Here is a 17,082-nt window from a genome sequence, read left to right as displayed (position 1 = left end):
TCCTTGTACCTTATACATATCTGGTGAAATGATTCATAGCTCCTATGTAAATAGTTTTTGAAATTCACACAGGTGTGGAATGCACAAGATCAAGTCTATATAGAAAGGAAATAATTTCATTACTTTATGTACATTTTAAAATTCCTTGAAACTAATGGTTTATTACATTCTGTTGCAATTTTCCATAGGAGCTTAGTGAATATGCATTAATGTTTGCACTTATCATGACACATAATGTTGTCCACGAGTGCAAAACAATGTAAACAATGAAGAAAACAAACATTAACTCAATTTTCAATTTTAATGTCCGATCCTTACAGAGATGCCAATGGTGAGACTAACTTATTTCACTGAGGCAGGAGCAAGACCTAAGTAGTCAGCAATGTGCTCTTCAGCTTCATGTTCACTCAGTTCTGTTCAGTTAACACACTTTTCCATTGCTGTGACAATTTTAAAGCATTTATTCTGTAAATGAATAGTCAGCTTTCATGCAAACAGTCCATTAGCATTAATCATATGATTCTCACATACATTGACAAAAAAAAGTGTTTGCTATGTTTCTCTTGTCCATGACAAATGAGTAGTTGGTAAGAAATGAAAAATAACAATTTAAAAGGAAGGTTAGAATAACTGATCTCTTGACACATTTAATCTCTCATTTGAAATATGAAAAGCCATATTCCAAGTATGGTGGATGATGTTTCTGTTGATCAAAATATAATTCTTTGCCTACTTCATCACTGATCCTGTTACATAAATCAGCATTTACATTTCCTGATATTCTTCTCTTTGGACAAATCCAAAGAATCTCAACTTACTGGATTACAAATGTGCAACTACATTAAAAAAAAATTAAATTAACTGATTCACTTGCATTGACTAATATAAACAGATACTTTCTATATATTACCTTAGAATTTTAAGGTATTAAAATCGTATCGCTTTCAAGACATGCACCTTCACTAGAGTTTGACTGAAAACTGCTATGCAGCCACTGGAAAAAACTTGCATTAGGGCTTCTGCCTAACAGGAAAATATGCTGAACCTGAAGCAAAGCCCACTGAAGTTGTTTTTTCAACTTTAATTTGCACTGGATCAAGCGCTTTGTGCACAATCTCTCATTTCTTCAAAATTAAAGGAGTGTTTATGACTGTCAAAGAATATTTTCTCTTTCAATATCTGTTCAAAATGAGATTTTGAAAACCATCCCAGGACTCTGCAAAATAAAAATCAGACTTGGATTTGTGAGTCAAATAATAATCTTCAGAAGCTTGTTATTTTGCAGATGGAGATTTTAGCTGCCATGTTGTCCTTCTAAAAATAACATGCAGTTTTCCAGTGAGCATGCAGTCAACTAGCAATATCAGTGTGCGTTTTTATCACAAAGAATTTGAGAAATCCATCTTTAGAGGTTTCTATAATCAAATCAGGAACACTCTTAAATTTATACATAAGGAAAAATATATTTAAAATCTTTAAAAACATGACACATCTTTGATGCTTCACAGTGGGAGAAAAAAGACAACAGATGAATGTGATAATGGATAGACTATCTAAGAATTAATCAACATTTTTTAAAGTGACAATGCTGGCAAATGACAAGAATGGAATGTTAAGGTATTTGTTGTAAGCCAAGAGGAAAAGATTTATATGCATCATCTCCAAGCCAATATATAATAAAATCCATTTTCAGGCTTGACAAAAAATACAATCAAAAGGCCATTTGTGACTCTGAGCCCATGTCTCCTTCTTATGTTATAAAGTACCCCCAGATTTTCCAGCACCATTTTGGCCCTTTTCTTTAAAGGGCAGATACTATTTAGTTAGAAATGCACTTGTATGTTTTTTAGTCCTGATCCAACTCCTACTGTTGCCAGAGAAATATTTTCTGTTGAATTCGAAGGAATTTTAAAAATGTTAAAAAAAATCATTAAGTAAACCTTAGTATTCTATTCTATATTAGGATAATTGCTGTTAACAGAGATTCATTTGGGACTGCCCCAGTGGCTTACCAGTAAGTTGATGGGACATGAACAACATATTTCTTAAACCAGCTGTAAGGCAGAAAAGCTGAGGTTACTATTTGGATTCCCTGATGAAAAACTGCAATTGTTCCATTTATGGGTAAATGTATTCTGGCTATTCCTAGAGTGACCTTGGCAGCCGACTGTGTTGCCCTAAGTGTCAGCAGAAAGAAGGCTGTTGGTGTCAGTGGGCTTTGGATCAGGCTTTAAAGACAGAGGAAGCTTGCTTAAGGAGGAAAACAGGCATAAAAAACAGTCCTGATTTCCCAGGTTTTGTTGCTTAGAGTTTAGAATACCAACAAGACATTTTAAACCCTGAAGAATAATTGTTGTAAGTCAATTATTTTAACCCTGTAAGTTTTTTTACAATTGTATACAAGAATAAAGAACAAATTTCTCTGGCTTACAAAAAAAAAAGGCAAGTATTTATTTATCAATAGATACTTTAGCTGCTTTTTACACCATTGCGATGACTGAACAAATAGCATAAAATAAACAAAAGAGAGTATAAAATCGATTCACTCCAGCTGGTATCGCAAGACAACCTTTTGACTAAGTACAGAGTTAGATGTTTCAAGTATGGCACTTATATAAATAAGAGCAGAGAAAAGATGATATATTCACAGTTAAATGCAATGAACTCTCTTCCTTTGGTATGTGTGTCATCATAGGTGATTGTAGGTAAATGCATAACTCAGCTGGCATGAACCAACTCTATCTTATTCATGCACATATTAGGGAATCAATCAAAAAGTACTGATATATTCTGCAGGTCACAACTAATGCAAGATGTTTAAGGTCTCTGGTGTGTGTGTGTGTGTGTGTGTGTGCGCACATGTGTGTGTGCATGTGTGCATGTGTGTGTGTGTGTGTGTGTGTGTGTGTGTGTGTGTGTGTGTGCGGACAGGCAAAGAAAAAATGGCAAAATTATATTCAGCATTTATTTTTAGCATGACTAATTGATGCACAAACCATGATAGAAAATAGCTAGTAATACACACCAGGAATAAAGTCTGTGATTTAGACAAACAAAATAAGACATCTGTGAGATACGTGAACGCAGATATCCTGACTGAGCTGTGGTTAGGTTCCTTACAGTGTGCTTATCCTCCTTTTAAAACATGCTTATGCCTGCACATTGCAACAGTGTCCCCCACCCCACCCCACCCCATATAGAGTATCCTTGCAGAGTTTTTGATATGAACATTCTACACATTTACGACAATTAGTCAGACAATTCAAACTGTAAACATCCTAATGACGACCAAAAAGCTGCTTCACTGACAGATAAAACCCAATCATTAGAAAGAAAAGTAGGAATAATAGTAGCTGTGCTGTAAGGCTAGGTCAAGCATGGTTTTATAGCTGTTTTTTCAGTCTTTTATATAGCGCTGCATTTTGCAGCTAGTTCAGTATGTGGAGATCCAATACCTTAATGGCTTTCTTGGTGGTTTGATAAAATGCTTGCCTAAGCAATGTACCTTTCTCTAATGGTATCTGGGTCTGTTCCACCTGGCACAGTGTTTCAGTTCTGTCACAGCCTCACACATAAGCTGAGTCACTTGACTGAGTCCTGCCGAAGTTAGGCATGCTCATTCTTGGCAGGTCCTTATTTCTGATTTCATATATGGATTTCCTTTTTGCCTGTACTCCTCTCACTGCCATTTTGATCTTTCTCCAGCCCAAGTGGTTCAGTTCTGCCAAATTAAGCACCACACAAATCCCACTGACAGCAAACATGAATACCAAGAATACAGTCTTCTCAGTGGGTCTAGAAACATAGCACTCTACTTCTTTAATGCAAGGGTATCTGTCACATTCGTACATGGAAGGGACATTGAATCCGTACAGAAAATACTGTCCCACTAAGAATCCAATCTCTAGGGCATTTCGAAAGACCACTTGGATGATATAAAATCGAGAAATGCCTTCTTGCCTCCTCATCTTTGATTTTGTAGTTCTGATAGCAGGATTGGGGATTTCCTTCACTTCTAAGCAGTCTGGTTCTGCCTCTTTGGTGGAGTTCTCAGTGTTTTGCAGCACCCCATTGACAATCGTGTTCTTGATTTTCTTACTGTCCTCACGCTTCATTGAATCCTGGTCCCTTTCCAAGGTAAGGAAGACAGTGGAGTACCTCCGTTCCCTTTGTTTAGCAGACTGGTGAACGGAGTACGTTATGAAGCACAGGCTGGGAGTGCACACCATGATGATCTGGAACACCCAGTACCTTATGTGAGAAATGGGGAAAGCCTGGTCATAACAAGCCTGGTTGCAGCCTGGCTGCAGCGTGTTACAGACAAACATCGTTTGCTCGTCATCGTACACCGTCTCCCCTACAATGGCCACAATGAGAATTCTGAAGATCACCACCACGGTCAGCAGGATCCTGCAACAGAGAAGCCCGTCAGTGCGCGCCGCCGCCGCGCGGCCGGGAGCTGTCCAGTGCTGACCGGGCCCCGGCCCCGGCGCGGGCACCGGCCCCGGCGCCGCGAACCTGCCCCGGCACCTCGATCCGGCCCCGGTTCCGCGCGGGGGGCGCGCAGGCTGCGCGGCATCGCCTCGGCGCGGCCGTGTGCCACAGAGCGCGGCCGGCGGTCAGCGCTGGCCCCCGCCTGGCCCCTCCGGCCGAAGGGCGGCCACACGGCCCTGGGGCCCCCGGGAGCACGGTCGGGAAAGGAGCGGGGTTGCGCCGGCAGCGGGACCCCGATGGCAGTGGGGTCTCCCCGACGACCGCCTGGTGCCCCGTGGCTCCTCGGGGACAAGGACGGCGGCGCTTGCGGTGTCCCCGCGCCTCCGCGCCCCGTGCCGCATACCAGCCTCCCCAACACACACACACACACACACACACACACACACACACACACACAGAGCACACACACACACAAACACACTCACACACACACACACACACACAAACACAAACACATTCACACACAGAGCACACGCGAGCTCCAGGCACACCCCGAAAGAGCCCGGCCGAAGGGCACCGCGCACCTCCCGGGCGGCCGGCTCGGACAGGAGGGGATCCCCTCCCGTGCTCCCCGGAGCTCTCCCGCGACCCTTACCTCCCTATCATAGTAGAATGCTGCTGCACGGCAGCTTCCAGTAGCCTCTCTAGAATAGTCCATTCCCCCATCGCTGTTCATCCGGAGACAAAGACTTTGGCAAGCGTAGGGGATCTCTTCACTTCTGCCTTTTTCACCCCTCCTATTTTTTTTTTTTTTTTTTCGGGGGAGGGAAAACAAACCGAAGAGCAGCTCGTCTCTACTGCCCGCAGTCCGGTGGCGGGAGGGCGGCTGGAGGCGGCAGCCCTGCCGAGGGTTCCCGGCTCGGCTCGGCTCGGCTCTGCGGGGCTCGGGGCCGCTCGGCAGCGGCCACCGGCCCGGCCCGCTCGGCTCGTGGCGCGGCGCGGCGGGCGGACCGGCGGCGTGGAGGGAGGAAGGTTGGCTTTAATGTCTTGCTGCCTCTAATCTGCCTTTAAGTAGTCTCCGCTTGCGTCACTGACAGGTTGGTGGAGAGCAGCCAAAAGCAGCGCTCGGATTTTCTCATTTTTATTATTCCGGTGAATACAAACAAATAAATGCAATAAAAATAAATGAAATAAATAAACGGAGGAGGAGGAGGGAGGGCGGAGGAAGGGCTGCCCCGGCAGGCACGAGGCTCACTGTGCAGCCTCCTTGCCGGAGCGCCCCGGCCGGGCGCCTGCTGCCCCTCCGCCCCCGCCGGCCGGCACAGCCCGCTCCGCCCGGGAGCGCAGCCCCGCCAGCACCGGGCCCCGCTGCCCCGCGGCCCGTCCCAAACGCTGCTCCAGGGCGGGAGCGCTACACGGCGCCCTCTCCAGCCATGGGCCCCTGGCCGGGGGTCCCTGGGGTTGCTGGGCTTTGCCTCACTCCTAGAGATCAAAACAGCGGTGGAATACAGCAGTGACCTTACTTGTTAGAACTGCTAAGCTCTGGAAGATATCTGACTTCAAGTTGCATCTTTATTCTCGCCTGATTACAGTTATAAGAATCACTGCGGGGAAATGAAGCTCATTTATACCCATTTCAGAGAATTCTGAGACTAAGGTTGTATTTATGCTAGAAAAGACACCAAATCTTCATGCAAAGCATCTCTAAACAGTACAAGAAAAAAGTATCTTGAATAAATCCCTGCATTATAGTCAGTCTGCACACTTTGTTCTCATAAACTGTGTTTAAAATTTTTTTTTTCATCTTACAGATACCCTTACAGACTGTACCTGAAACATCACCAAACATTTCCACACAAAACATTGGTACCAATTGGAATTGACTTCTCCAGTGAAGCAGTGTAAAATATATTCTCGTATTCTGTATATTTACAAAATAATCAAGTAAACCTTCACACCTGCTCAACTAATCTCATTAAAGAACAACATAAGAAAAATTCTTATTGGTCTTACCATAATATTCCTACATTGAATTCAGTAAAATCAAATTCTTTCTAAAGCAGAACTGCATAGGTAATAATAAATAATGTAGTCCTTTTTTTTTTCCAGTTCATGAACCAATTTCATGTTATGTTAAAGATGTTAAGTGTTTTCTGAATAAATGGGACCATGCTTCATCTGTGCAAGAAGGCATCTGTATGCTTTAGACTCCCCAAGGTTTGTTGTCTTTTCATTAGGACTATGCAGATGGTCTCTGCTTCACGTGATACTGGGTCAGTTGACTGATTGAATTAGGAAAGTATCAAACAAGAGAGGATCGGTGAATACACAGAAATTCTGCACAGAAATTGAGAGATTTTTATTCTCTCCCAGTCAAGAGTCTTTTGACTTTTGTATATTGTTTCTAAAAATTGCTTCTGCAACACCAAAGCTAAAAAGAAGAGGTTGGAGTTTGGTTTGGTTGGTTTCAAGAGGACTGTGTTATCTATCCAGCTATGCTGATAACTGAGTGTCTCATATAGACCAAAATTTTCTGTTTGCAGATGGATCTGAAAAAGAGAAATCAAAGCAGTAAGGGAAGCAGTAAGCCTTGTGTAGAAGGAGAGAGGGCAGGGAATATGCTAAGAAGCTAATGATGATAATCCTATTTAGCACACCAAACAGAGGGGAAACCCATGATAGAAGCTACTGAAGAGAGCAGAGAAGATTTTTGTTCATAGACAAATAACAGAATTTCTACAAAGGAAAGCTGTTCCCTGATACTGGGATAGAAAACTCTTTTATCTGAGCTTTTAGGACCCTTAAATGAAAAGGAATTACATTCTGATCATATCGAAAACTGGCCTATTAATTAACAGTTATTCAGTGTTTCCTGTGTTCCTGATAGCCCAGTCATGAAGACAAGGAGGGGAAATATCATAAATGAATGCTGAAAACATATAAACATTGTTATTCAATTGCTTTTGATTTAAAAATAGTTTAAAGTCAAATTCTTTCAGACCTTCTTTTACAGGAGTGGCATCTCATTCTGGAATACCTGATATCTCTTTTTTCCACAGTAACCTCATATACCACCCTGCAACCACATTCACACATAGCATACTTGGCCTTCCTCTTGAGAAAATTTACAGGACTTCAGACCTTGGTGAGTTTTGAAAAAAAAATTCAGTGAGAAGGCCAACATTCATTTTACATGGCTAAAAATTTAAAAAGAAGTTTCTATACCTCAAATTTACATATATGATTTCTGAGGCTTTGAATTTCTGTCCTTTATCTGAGGCCTGACTTGCTGTCAAAATAGAAGTAATAAGAATCAACGTGATGTTCTCTGAATGTTTTACACAACAGTGAAAAGTGTATGAAGAATGCAATTAACTGCATTTCCATTATCCTTTATATGATATATGAGCAACCTCTGGACTTAGCTCGCAAATTGTCTAAATCAAAAAGTGCTCAGACTATGTATAGTCATGAGTGTAAGTTGTAGACATAAGAAGATTTTCAGCTTCTAAAGGTTCATCTTAGTTTTTACACCATTCCCCTGAATACTTCAGCCAATGGCAAAGCCAGGATTTGCAGAGCAGCAGGCTGCCAAAGATGCTGTGGATGTATATTGCACAGTGTACATATTCAGATTGGAAACCCATGCCTACATTTCATTAAAAAGCATTCAGGATTATCAAAACTTTATGTCTCCTGTTTTATGAAGAACTGTTTCCTAATAAAGGAGCAATAACAGTTTGCAACAGGGCTAAGCTTGTCTTGTTCAATATTTTTATCTGTTGCATAGAAAGGAAACAAAATCAACTTGCTATTCCACACATAGGCTTTTGGGTGGTAGGGTGCATTTTTGTTCCTCTTGGTTTGCATTCAAAGACAATAAGTATTCCTGATCCATCCAAATTCAGCATAAACTCTGTCATTCCTAACAGGATCTCAAACAATCTTTGCAAAAGGAAATTCAGTCTGCATGTGTTCAAAGACACCAGTGCCGTGATATTAATTTCTGATGAAGTAATGTAGACTAAGTTGATCTTGGATTAGGTCTGGAGAATGAGACTTGAATGTGTCCTCAGTTTGAAGCCAAACTGAGGTTAATCTGTCTGTAAGAAGCTGTAGGCCAGATTCTCTCTAAGAAATCCAGCCCTTTTGCCCTGATCTGGTTTTGTAAAGGGTCTGGAGAGCAATCAAGTCTTGCAGGATGCACATTCCTCAAGGAATATACATACTGAATATACATACAATATGCATAACAAACTGAGAGCAGAACTGATACATTTGGCTTGTCTGTCAGACCCCCTGCAACCTGGACATGGAGAACATGAGAGGGTCAGGATGAGGCAGCCACATGGCCAGTGCTGTAATACAGTGTGCTAAACAGCATTATTCCCCTGCTTCCCTGCTCTCTCTGCTGAGGTTTACTAATGTAAAAACACAATACAGATCTTACCTGAACCTTCCACACTCACTGCCTCCTTTTAAAGTTACACATTCATCCTAAATTTACACTAAATATTTTATCTTAAAATGAATCAATTATTAGTACTATGCCAACAATCTCCCTCAATGCAATTTTTTGCAGCTGCTTGCAGTGGATCCATCATCATAGCATATGAATATATGTCATATTTATATTCTAAAATTGCATGGCAAATGACCATATTTCATTGTTACACTGGAAACCACTATTTCCACCATTTGTAGCAAACTTGAACAAATTACTTAAATAAATTTAAATTAAATTAAATAAATATAGGCTAATAATAAATAAAATAATGGAGTTTTCTTTTCGCAGTTTGTGTGAAAAAATTACATTGCTCTATAGCTGTATAATGTATAATGTGACTGCATTTTCTAACTAGTGTCACAAAAGAGAGATTTTTCAGCATTACTGTCATAAAGCTTTAGAACATTCTTTGGAAGATTCTACAATAAATGTTTCACTTCTGATAGTATTTGGTGTAGTCCATGAAATATAAGTCATTAGCTACTAAACTGAGAATGTCTTTTTAAGACCTCTCATAGCCATCTGCTATGCTCTGTTTTCATTTGGTGCCATGTGTGTATTAATGAAATGATTGCATCAGATTAAATCTTTTATTCATAAAATCATCTAGGTCATCTGCTTCTACCTACACTTTCTCTCTCATTAAAATAAGCATTTGTGTGTACATTCCCTCTCCACTGTATGAGTACAGCTCTAGCTACAGTTAGCTGCTGAAAGTAGATCTTAATAAGAAATCCCTCTCCACGTCTTTTTCTCAAATGAAATTCCCTCAAAGGATAACTCTAGTATATCACAGCAGAGAAAGTGTATTTTTCCCACAGTTTTGAAAGTAATGACTTCCCAAAAGGTAAAAGATTTGGATGTGCTAATGACTTCAGTCCTTGACAAGAGAAAGCAACATTGCAAGAATATTATTTTTGCTGCCATGAAATGGGTAGCACACTCTTCCCATCAGCCAGCAGTGTTTGTGTCAAAGCTGTCAATTGCAAGGTGGGCTCCTGTGGTCCTTGTTGTGAGCATGGAATAGAGCTTGCATTTATATCCTTCATGCTTGACAGTAGTTGTGCCAAGTGCACAGAATTCAGGGTTTCCTGTAATGCATAAACAAACAAAACACTCTGATAACTTAATAATCAAATTAAGACTCTATTATGCATCAGAGGTCCATATCTACAAATGAAGATTGCAATAAATGAAAAGCTATTCAAGAAAACAAATAATGTAATCAGTGAAGAAGGAATAAATCTATGAATAGTCATTAACTTTGAAAGTGAGGGTTCATAAGTCATGTTGAAGCTCCATAACTATTCTTGCAAGAGGGTAAGGGGGCTATCATAAGAAACATTCACAATGGGGGCAGGTAGTAAGTAAATATTCCACAATCTTGTGAACTAAGGGGATTTAAAATATCAAAATAGAACTGCTTTAAAGAAAAAAAATTAAGTATCATACTTTCTAGTTACAGAATATTTTATTTCCTGACAGAAAAAAAATCACCGAAGTTTTATGGGGCTCTTGTAAGCTGTCCACAGGGACCTTTCTATGCACAAATTAACAGCTCAAATCAATTTCCTAGGAAATAACTTGGACCTATATAGTGAGTTACACTTGCATTTACTTCTGGCATATTTACAGCTCCTAATGCAGCAGCATTTACACTTCTTGCAAACTCAGATTTATTTGCAGGTAGGATGCAGCCAGGAGAAGGAAAATATCTTTGGAACAAATACTTATTACTAGACAGGCTCTGCAAAGAAATACAAAAGTAAAATATTCTACTGACCAGATCATCTGCTGCCAGTCTGTTGAGTTTCCTTTTTGACTCTCACCAATCTCAAAAAAGCACTCACATTGTGCTAAAGCATCCAAACATCCATTAATGTAATTTCATGGATTATGATGACTTAAGTGTAAATTTGTAAGCCAATCTTATGTGAGTTTTTGTTTCAGTTTTCTTTTTAAGTTTTCATATACACTAATAAAAGAGCCTTTCAAAAACACCTTGGACAGAAAAGAGTATGAAGTATTCCTCTATAAACAGATTTAGTACACATTTTAAGGATGAAAAAGATATCTACATACTAATATAATAATTAATTCAATATGGGAGTGAAAATTTTTCACTATTGAACAAATGATTTTATTCCTAGAGTCTATCTTCTTTCAAAGATACGTATTACGAAATAAATGTAGCCTAATATAACTGATTAGGGCATTGTGGCAAAATACCAGCCAATTATACCAGTATGCCAGAGCCAATGCAGAATATTGTTAGAGTCAGTTTGGCAAACCTTATTTTTTTCTTTTCCATCAAAAAGAGTTACAGATTGTCATCAGAAGAAACATAATTTAATTTAACTTTAATAATACCTTTAAAAATGTATATTATATCATAATATCTTCATTCTGTGGTAGTAAATTTTCATTGTACTAATAGTAATTCCCACTGGCTTCAGATGAGCCAGAATTTTAAAACCTTGAAGATATTTGTACCAGAACATTTTAAAAATTTTTATGACAGAATATGAGTTATGAGAAAGTTATTGAATGCTTCAGAATATCCAGAACAACAGAAAAATAAAATCCAGTAATAAGAAAAGAGTCCTCTCTACTGGAACTCCTGGCAGCATTTTGATGCTTTTCCTATTCCATACCAAAAATAAAACAAACAAAAAAAAAAGAAAATAAAGGTTGAGAAATCATGCTTCAGTATTTCAGCATGAATGCATTACATCAAGCACTTTTTTTCAGACCTACTGCTTATCTCTGCCCTGTCTACATTTGCCTTCAACCAAATGCTGAATCTCTGCACTCCCAGCTGCTTTCAGTTCGATGACGTGGTTTACTAAGGAGTTCTTTTCCTTTGTTTTGATCACTACACCACCATATGTCTTCAGCATTCCTGGTGCCCCCACTCTTGTCCTCTCCCTCCCCATCTCGCCAGTCACAGAACGGAATTCACGTTACATTAAAGCTTCCCTTCAGAAGCCAGGCTGAAACAATCCCTTGAAATAACTAGGGCATTCAAGTGATTGACTTGAAAGTAAACTATGTCAGTGAACGGGAGTGAAAAGCAGGAGCTCAGTAAGAAATGAGATGGTTTTTAATCCTTCTGTCATTCACAGATTCTACAGTTGTAACAAAAATTTGTGAAATATATTTGATATTAATTCTATTCCAGATACATAAGGTATAAATACATATTCCAGGGTGCACGAATGTATGTATTTATGCATGTGTGTCCTGGCTGGGGAGTTCTATGGGGTGAGACAGAAACTGTTGAGGGGTAAGGTGGATCAAGTCAGGTTGTCAAGCTGGGCCTGGAAAAGCAAGTACTATGTAGACATGGAACTCCAGAAAGACTTGAGCTGGACAATGGGACTCATTTTCAAAATAACCTCATAGACACCTGGGCCAGAGAGCACAGTATTGACTGGGGGTGTCATATTCTCTATCATGCACTGGCCTCTGGAAAAATTGAGTGGTATAATGGAGTGTTATAAACCACACTGAAAGTAGTGGGTGGTGGAACTTCCAAACACTGAGATTTACATTTTGGTGAAAATTGGTTAACACCTGATTAGTTAACACCTGATTAGTTAACGCTGCAGGCTCCACCTCTTGAGCTGGCCCTGCTCAGTCAGAACCTGCTTACCACAGAAGGGGATAAAGTCCCCCATAGTGCACATGAGGAATGTGTTAGAGAAGAGTGTCTGGATTAAGCAAAGGCAAACCCATCCATAGGAATTATCCAGGAATCCTCCTCTATGAGATTACTGAAGTGAGTTAAATTGGTTCTGTGGGGAAAATATATTTGAATTTCACAAGATTTTAGACTTTGTCCCAGGTAAGATCCTAGGTAAAAGCTATTGAATTTTGGCTTTCAGTGACATTAGTACATATGGACCAAGAATATATAGCCATGGATTTGAGAAAAGAATCTTACATACTTTGTGGAGGTCATTAATTTTTTAAAAAATTATTTTCAAATTAATGCGAGTTTATAAATATTCAGTAGTATCAGTTTTTTAGTCTAGAATCTTTAATCTAGTATATAGAGCTAAGCACTTTTACTGGAAATTACCAATTTATAGAGCCAGAACGTTTTCTCAGACCCATTCCAATCATGCACATCTGAAATTTCACAGGAGGTGATTAAAACTGGCATTTTTGTGAGTTCCACAACTGTTACTAACAAACAGCATCTGCTCAATGCTGTGCAACATGCTTTGTTTTCATAACACCATTTGTTAATCTTTCCTAAAGAAAAAGATTTCCAGGATGAGTATTTAATTAAATTTTGTAATGTTTCCATTTCAAAATCGAGCAAAATCAAATTCAGAATATCAATTTCTCTTATGTCACAGGAAGTTGAATGCTTACCTATAGATTTGCAAAATATTTCATGTTCTGAAATATTCAAGTCATAACTATATTTTTCAGAATCTGTAGAAATGGTGTACTTTCAACTATAATGCAGGAATCTGTGACACAAGAGAAAAAGATAAATTCAATCATTCATGAAACATTGTAGGATAGCTGCAAATGTGTGTGATTTATTTATGTTTTTAAGAAAAGGACAAATCAGCATTATGTGTAATGACGCTATAGATTGGAAGTTACAGTTTATTTTTCTAGATGACAGTGAAACCCATAATTTCTTGCATAGGTTAGAGTTGCTCAAGGGCTGCACTGATTTATGAAGATCCTATGCAAATCTGTCCTTGTTTGAATCAAGTATTTACTTGGCATTTTAGATTTAGAAATTCTGCTCTGCAGTGTTTGCAACCTCTTTCACACTTTTCCTGCAAGAACCTGAGGATTGTTTTCCTCTGATCAACTTAACCAAGCTATCACTGATTTATAGGGGAAAAAAAAAGGAAAGGGGCTGCATTACACACCCTACATTACACACCTCTTGTGTGGATAAACACCTAAACCAGAGCCTGAACCACAGAGTCTTTAAAATATTTGTCAGTTGAACTTCAAGGGATGCAACAGAGTGTGAATGTCATATATTTATATGTATATGCAAATGGATAAATATTTTATATTGTAAACATTTTTACCAACTATTGATTTTTTTTACCAGTTACTAAGATGTATTGGCAATAATAGATCAGGTTTTACCTATGTTTTCTGGGTTTTTTTCAGGTTTTCAGGCATCTCTTACACCTGTAAGAGTGTAAACACACTATGTGTTTGTATGTCTATACCTGACAAAACACAATAAAAGAAATCTCTTTTCTTCAATAACCCTCTACATAATATCTCCATTTCACACACAAATTTCTCAAGACAGAGTCACTCAGACTGTATTCAAGCCCATAAGGAGGTCATACCTCCTAACATGGGAAAGTAACTCTCCCTTTCCCCTTCCTGATTTTCTACACAGAGGCTGGATGAAACACATTCTTCCTTGTGGAAACTTCTAAGAATGAATCTGTGAAGGACTTGTTGCATCCCAGAGACTTCCCTTTGCCTAAAAAGAAAAGAGGTTTTACGGTGAATTAAAAAGCCAGAAGGACTAGGGCCCTCAAGCTTTTGATTTAATTAAGATTTTTCAGTGCTTAAAATAGATGAAAATTACACACAGCTTTCAGATGGGAGTTTCAAGATGCCATGGTGAGACATAGCTCCCCACTGCTTTCTCAAAATGGACCCTCTCCTGATCTTAAAAGATAGAAATCAGTTGATTTCCAGCCCTGGTTTCACTGTGTAAGTATATCCATCCTACAGTTTTAGTGGACAAAAATCAGGCAAGGTGATTCAAGTATTTTCTGATAAGCACTTAAAGGCTTCATCTCTTTAAAATGCATTTCAATCAGTGATATGTAAAAAAAAAAAAAAAAAACCATGGATAAATTATTGGTCTGCTTTGTTTCATTAGTGTTTTTTGATACACTTCATCATTTTAACTATTTCCTTGGCTTGAGGGATCAGTCTTGGGACAGAAACTGTATTACAAAGGGAAAAGGCTCACAGGAATGCTAGTGCAATGGGGAAGACAAAAAAATGTCAGCCAGTCTCACAGGGTTTTAATAAATATTTGTGAAGCATATTCAGTTTAATTACACCAACTAGTTATCAAAGTCCAAAGCCATGCTACCTGAAATGTCAGTGCAAACTGTACCTTGGGCTTGAAGGCACAATGCACAGCAAAAATAAATGTGTGAAATCCAAATATGACTGCCACAAAAACAAACAAAATATGAGAGAAAACATGAGCTCAAAGATAGATCAATTAATCCAAAGAACACCAACTAGACAGGTGGATGAGTCACACACACAGCGTAGGCACAGCTTCTGCTGAATGGAAAATACAACTTAACACCACATGTTTCACTCTGAAAGACAATGAGGCCAACATGATAAAGTAAATTGGGTGGCAAGACTCCCACCTGCACCATGACTGTAGAAACATTCTCAAACAGGGAGCTGGGTCTGAGTTTCCCCTTTTGAAAGGTCATGTTTCTTATGATCAACCCTTCTCAATAATGTGATTTTCTTCAGTTTTTAAGATTGGGGTGGGGGCGGGAGCAAGTATAATGTAAAGACATTGATTTTGACATCATAAATAAGATGCTATGCTTTCTTTTCACTGGGAGGATTGTTCAGAGAAATATATCAAGTGTATATATCAAAATAATTAAATTAAAAATATTTAATTGTTCTTTTCCCAGCAGCAGGGGAAAACAGTCTTTCCAGAACTGAAAAATGCCAACATACTTGCTTCACGAGGCATGATGATTGTCCTGCAGAGACCTATCACAGCTGCCTCTGAAACAAATCAAGTATGCTGCTACAATGGCTGTAATTAACTTGTTAAAATATTTTTATTTTTCATTAAGTGAATGTGTAGATAAGAAAATCAAATACACACAGAAAAGGCAAAGTTAAAGAAGTACATAACCCAAATTCTAAGTGGACTTCTGTGACTGGGTATTATTACCTTCTAACTTAAGAGAGCACAAAAGTGTTTCTTATTTATGATATTTATTATGATAATCATTTCCTCAGAAGTCAGAGAGTATATTCAGAGGTATGCATCAGGTTGCACTAGAATCTAGATTGAATCACACAGTGTGAAATATCCACACAAAATGCCCTTTCACAGAGACAAATATCCACTTGATTATTTTTAGCTGCTATATTCAGTGGTTGATTGGAAGCATGCACTGGAGATTTACAGCATAGGAAGGAATAAAAATGTTTTGGAAAATATCCATACCCTCACCTACTTTAGACAGCCCTACTAGGATCATCAGCTTCAAAACAAGAGCAGTGTTTAGATTTATCTGACCTGAGATTTTGGCCCTTTTTTTTTGGCCCTTTTTTCTTTTCTCTCTTTTTTTTTTTTTTTTTTAATGGACCTAAGAATATAGTGCAGCCTTTTTGTTCCACATTTAAGGTATATCTGAAGTTCTAGTCCTCCAAAGAAATACTTACTGAAGCAAAATATATTAGACTCTTCAAAAGATTTTTCAAAAGGCAAATTTGTAAATTTTAAATCATTACAGAAATGGCTGAAGTTTGATACAGTACCCTCTTTCTCTAGCTGCTTCCCTCCGTTGCTTTCACCAGGCAAATTGTGGTTTTAGAAAGACCAGGGAATTGGGAAGAGAATAGCAAATGAACGGGAAGAGTTCATGCCATGAATTAACAGCAGGAGTGACTTGTGACACACAGGTCTTGCTGATAGCCCAGGAATTTCATTATATACTCTTCAGTGCCATCTGCTGTAACCAGATGCATTCAAAAATTTCAGAGATAATCAAATAGCCAGTCTCAATAGCTGCATGGCAGGGAACTCTAGGCTTAGGGTTGTTCTATGAGGCTAGAATCCCGTTAAGGAATCAAGCACACATCATTGTAAAAGATGAACAACTTGGTCTCAACTATGAACACATTCTTTCAACTTTTTGCCTCAATTTCTTAAGCTGTAGCAAAACACCCTTTACACAATTTAGGAAGAATTGTTGGTTTTGGACCACAACACCACCACCAGCCAAGCAGGGACAGAACTGCACCTGCTGGTGTGACTTGAGAGCAGCTGTCCTGAGAGCTTGGGAAAGAGAAGTCAAGAAACAATACCTTCCAAGGTACAAGGTGGATTTGGGTGCCTGGACTCCATAAACCTA

The 17,082-nt window shown here is 39.0% G+C and overlaps 1 protein-coding gene across 1 annotated transcript; it reads right to left on the bottom strand.

Annotated features, from left to right (window-relative positions):
* Window positions 1-443: 443 nt before the first annotated feature.
* GJD2 (gap junction protein delta 2) lies at window positions 444-5,386 on the bottom strand. Its single transcript, XM_066551698.1, has 2 exons — window positions 5,090-5,386; window positions 444-4,410 (listed from the first exon to the last, which is right to left on the bottom strand). Exons 1-2 carry the CDS (start codon window positions 5,158-5,160, stop codon window positions 3,567-3,569), a joined length of 915 nt encoding a protein of 304 aa, XP_066407795.1. The 5' UTR covers window positions 5,161-5,386; the 3' UTR covers window positions 444-3,566.
* Between the last annotated feature and the right edge of the window lie 11,696 nt (window positions 5,387-17,082).

Source organism: Molothrus aeneus, chromosome 6 (genome assembly GCF_037042795.1).
Source record: "Molothrus aeneus isolate 106 chromosome 6, BPBGC_Maene_1.0, whole genome shotgun sequence".
Lineage (NCBI taxonomy): Eukaryota > Metazoa > Chordata > Aves > Passeriformes > Icteridae > Molothrus > Molothrus aeneus.
The sequence above is the reverse complement of the archived record's forward strand: the minus strand, read 5'-3'. Positions and strand labels throughout refer to the sequence as shown.

Bases quoted from the DNA above. Each gene is read 5' to 3' on its own strand.
- GJD2 (XM_066551698.1), bottom strand. From the start codon at position 5,160: ATGGGGGAATGGACTATTCTAGAGAGGCTACTGGAAGCTGCCGTGCAG. The intron at 4,411-5,089 runs GTAAGGGTCGCG...TCTCTGTTGCAG, and splicing joins CATTCTACTATGATAGGGAG to GATCCTGCTGACCGTGGTGG.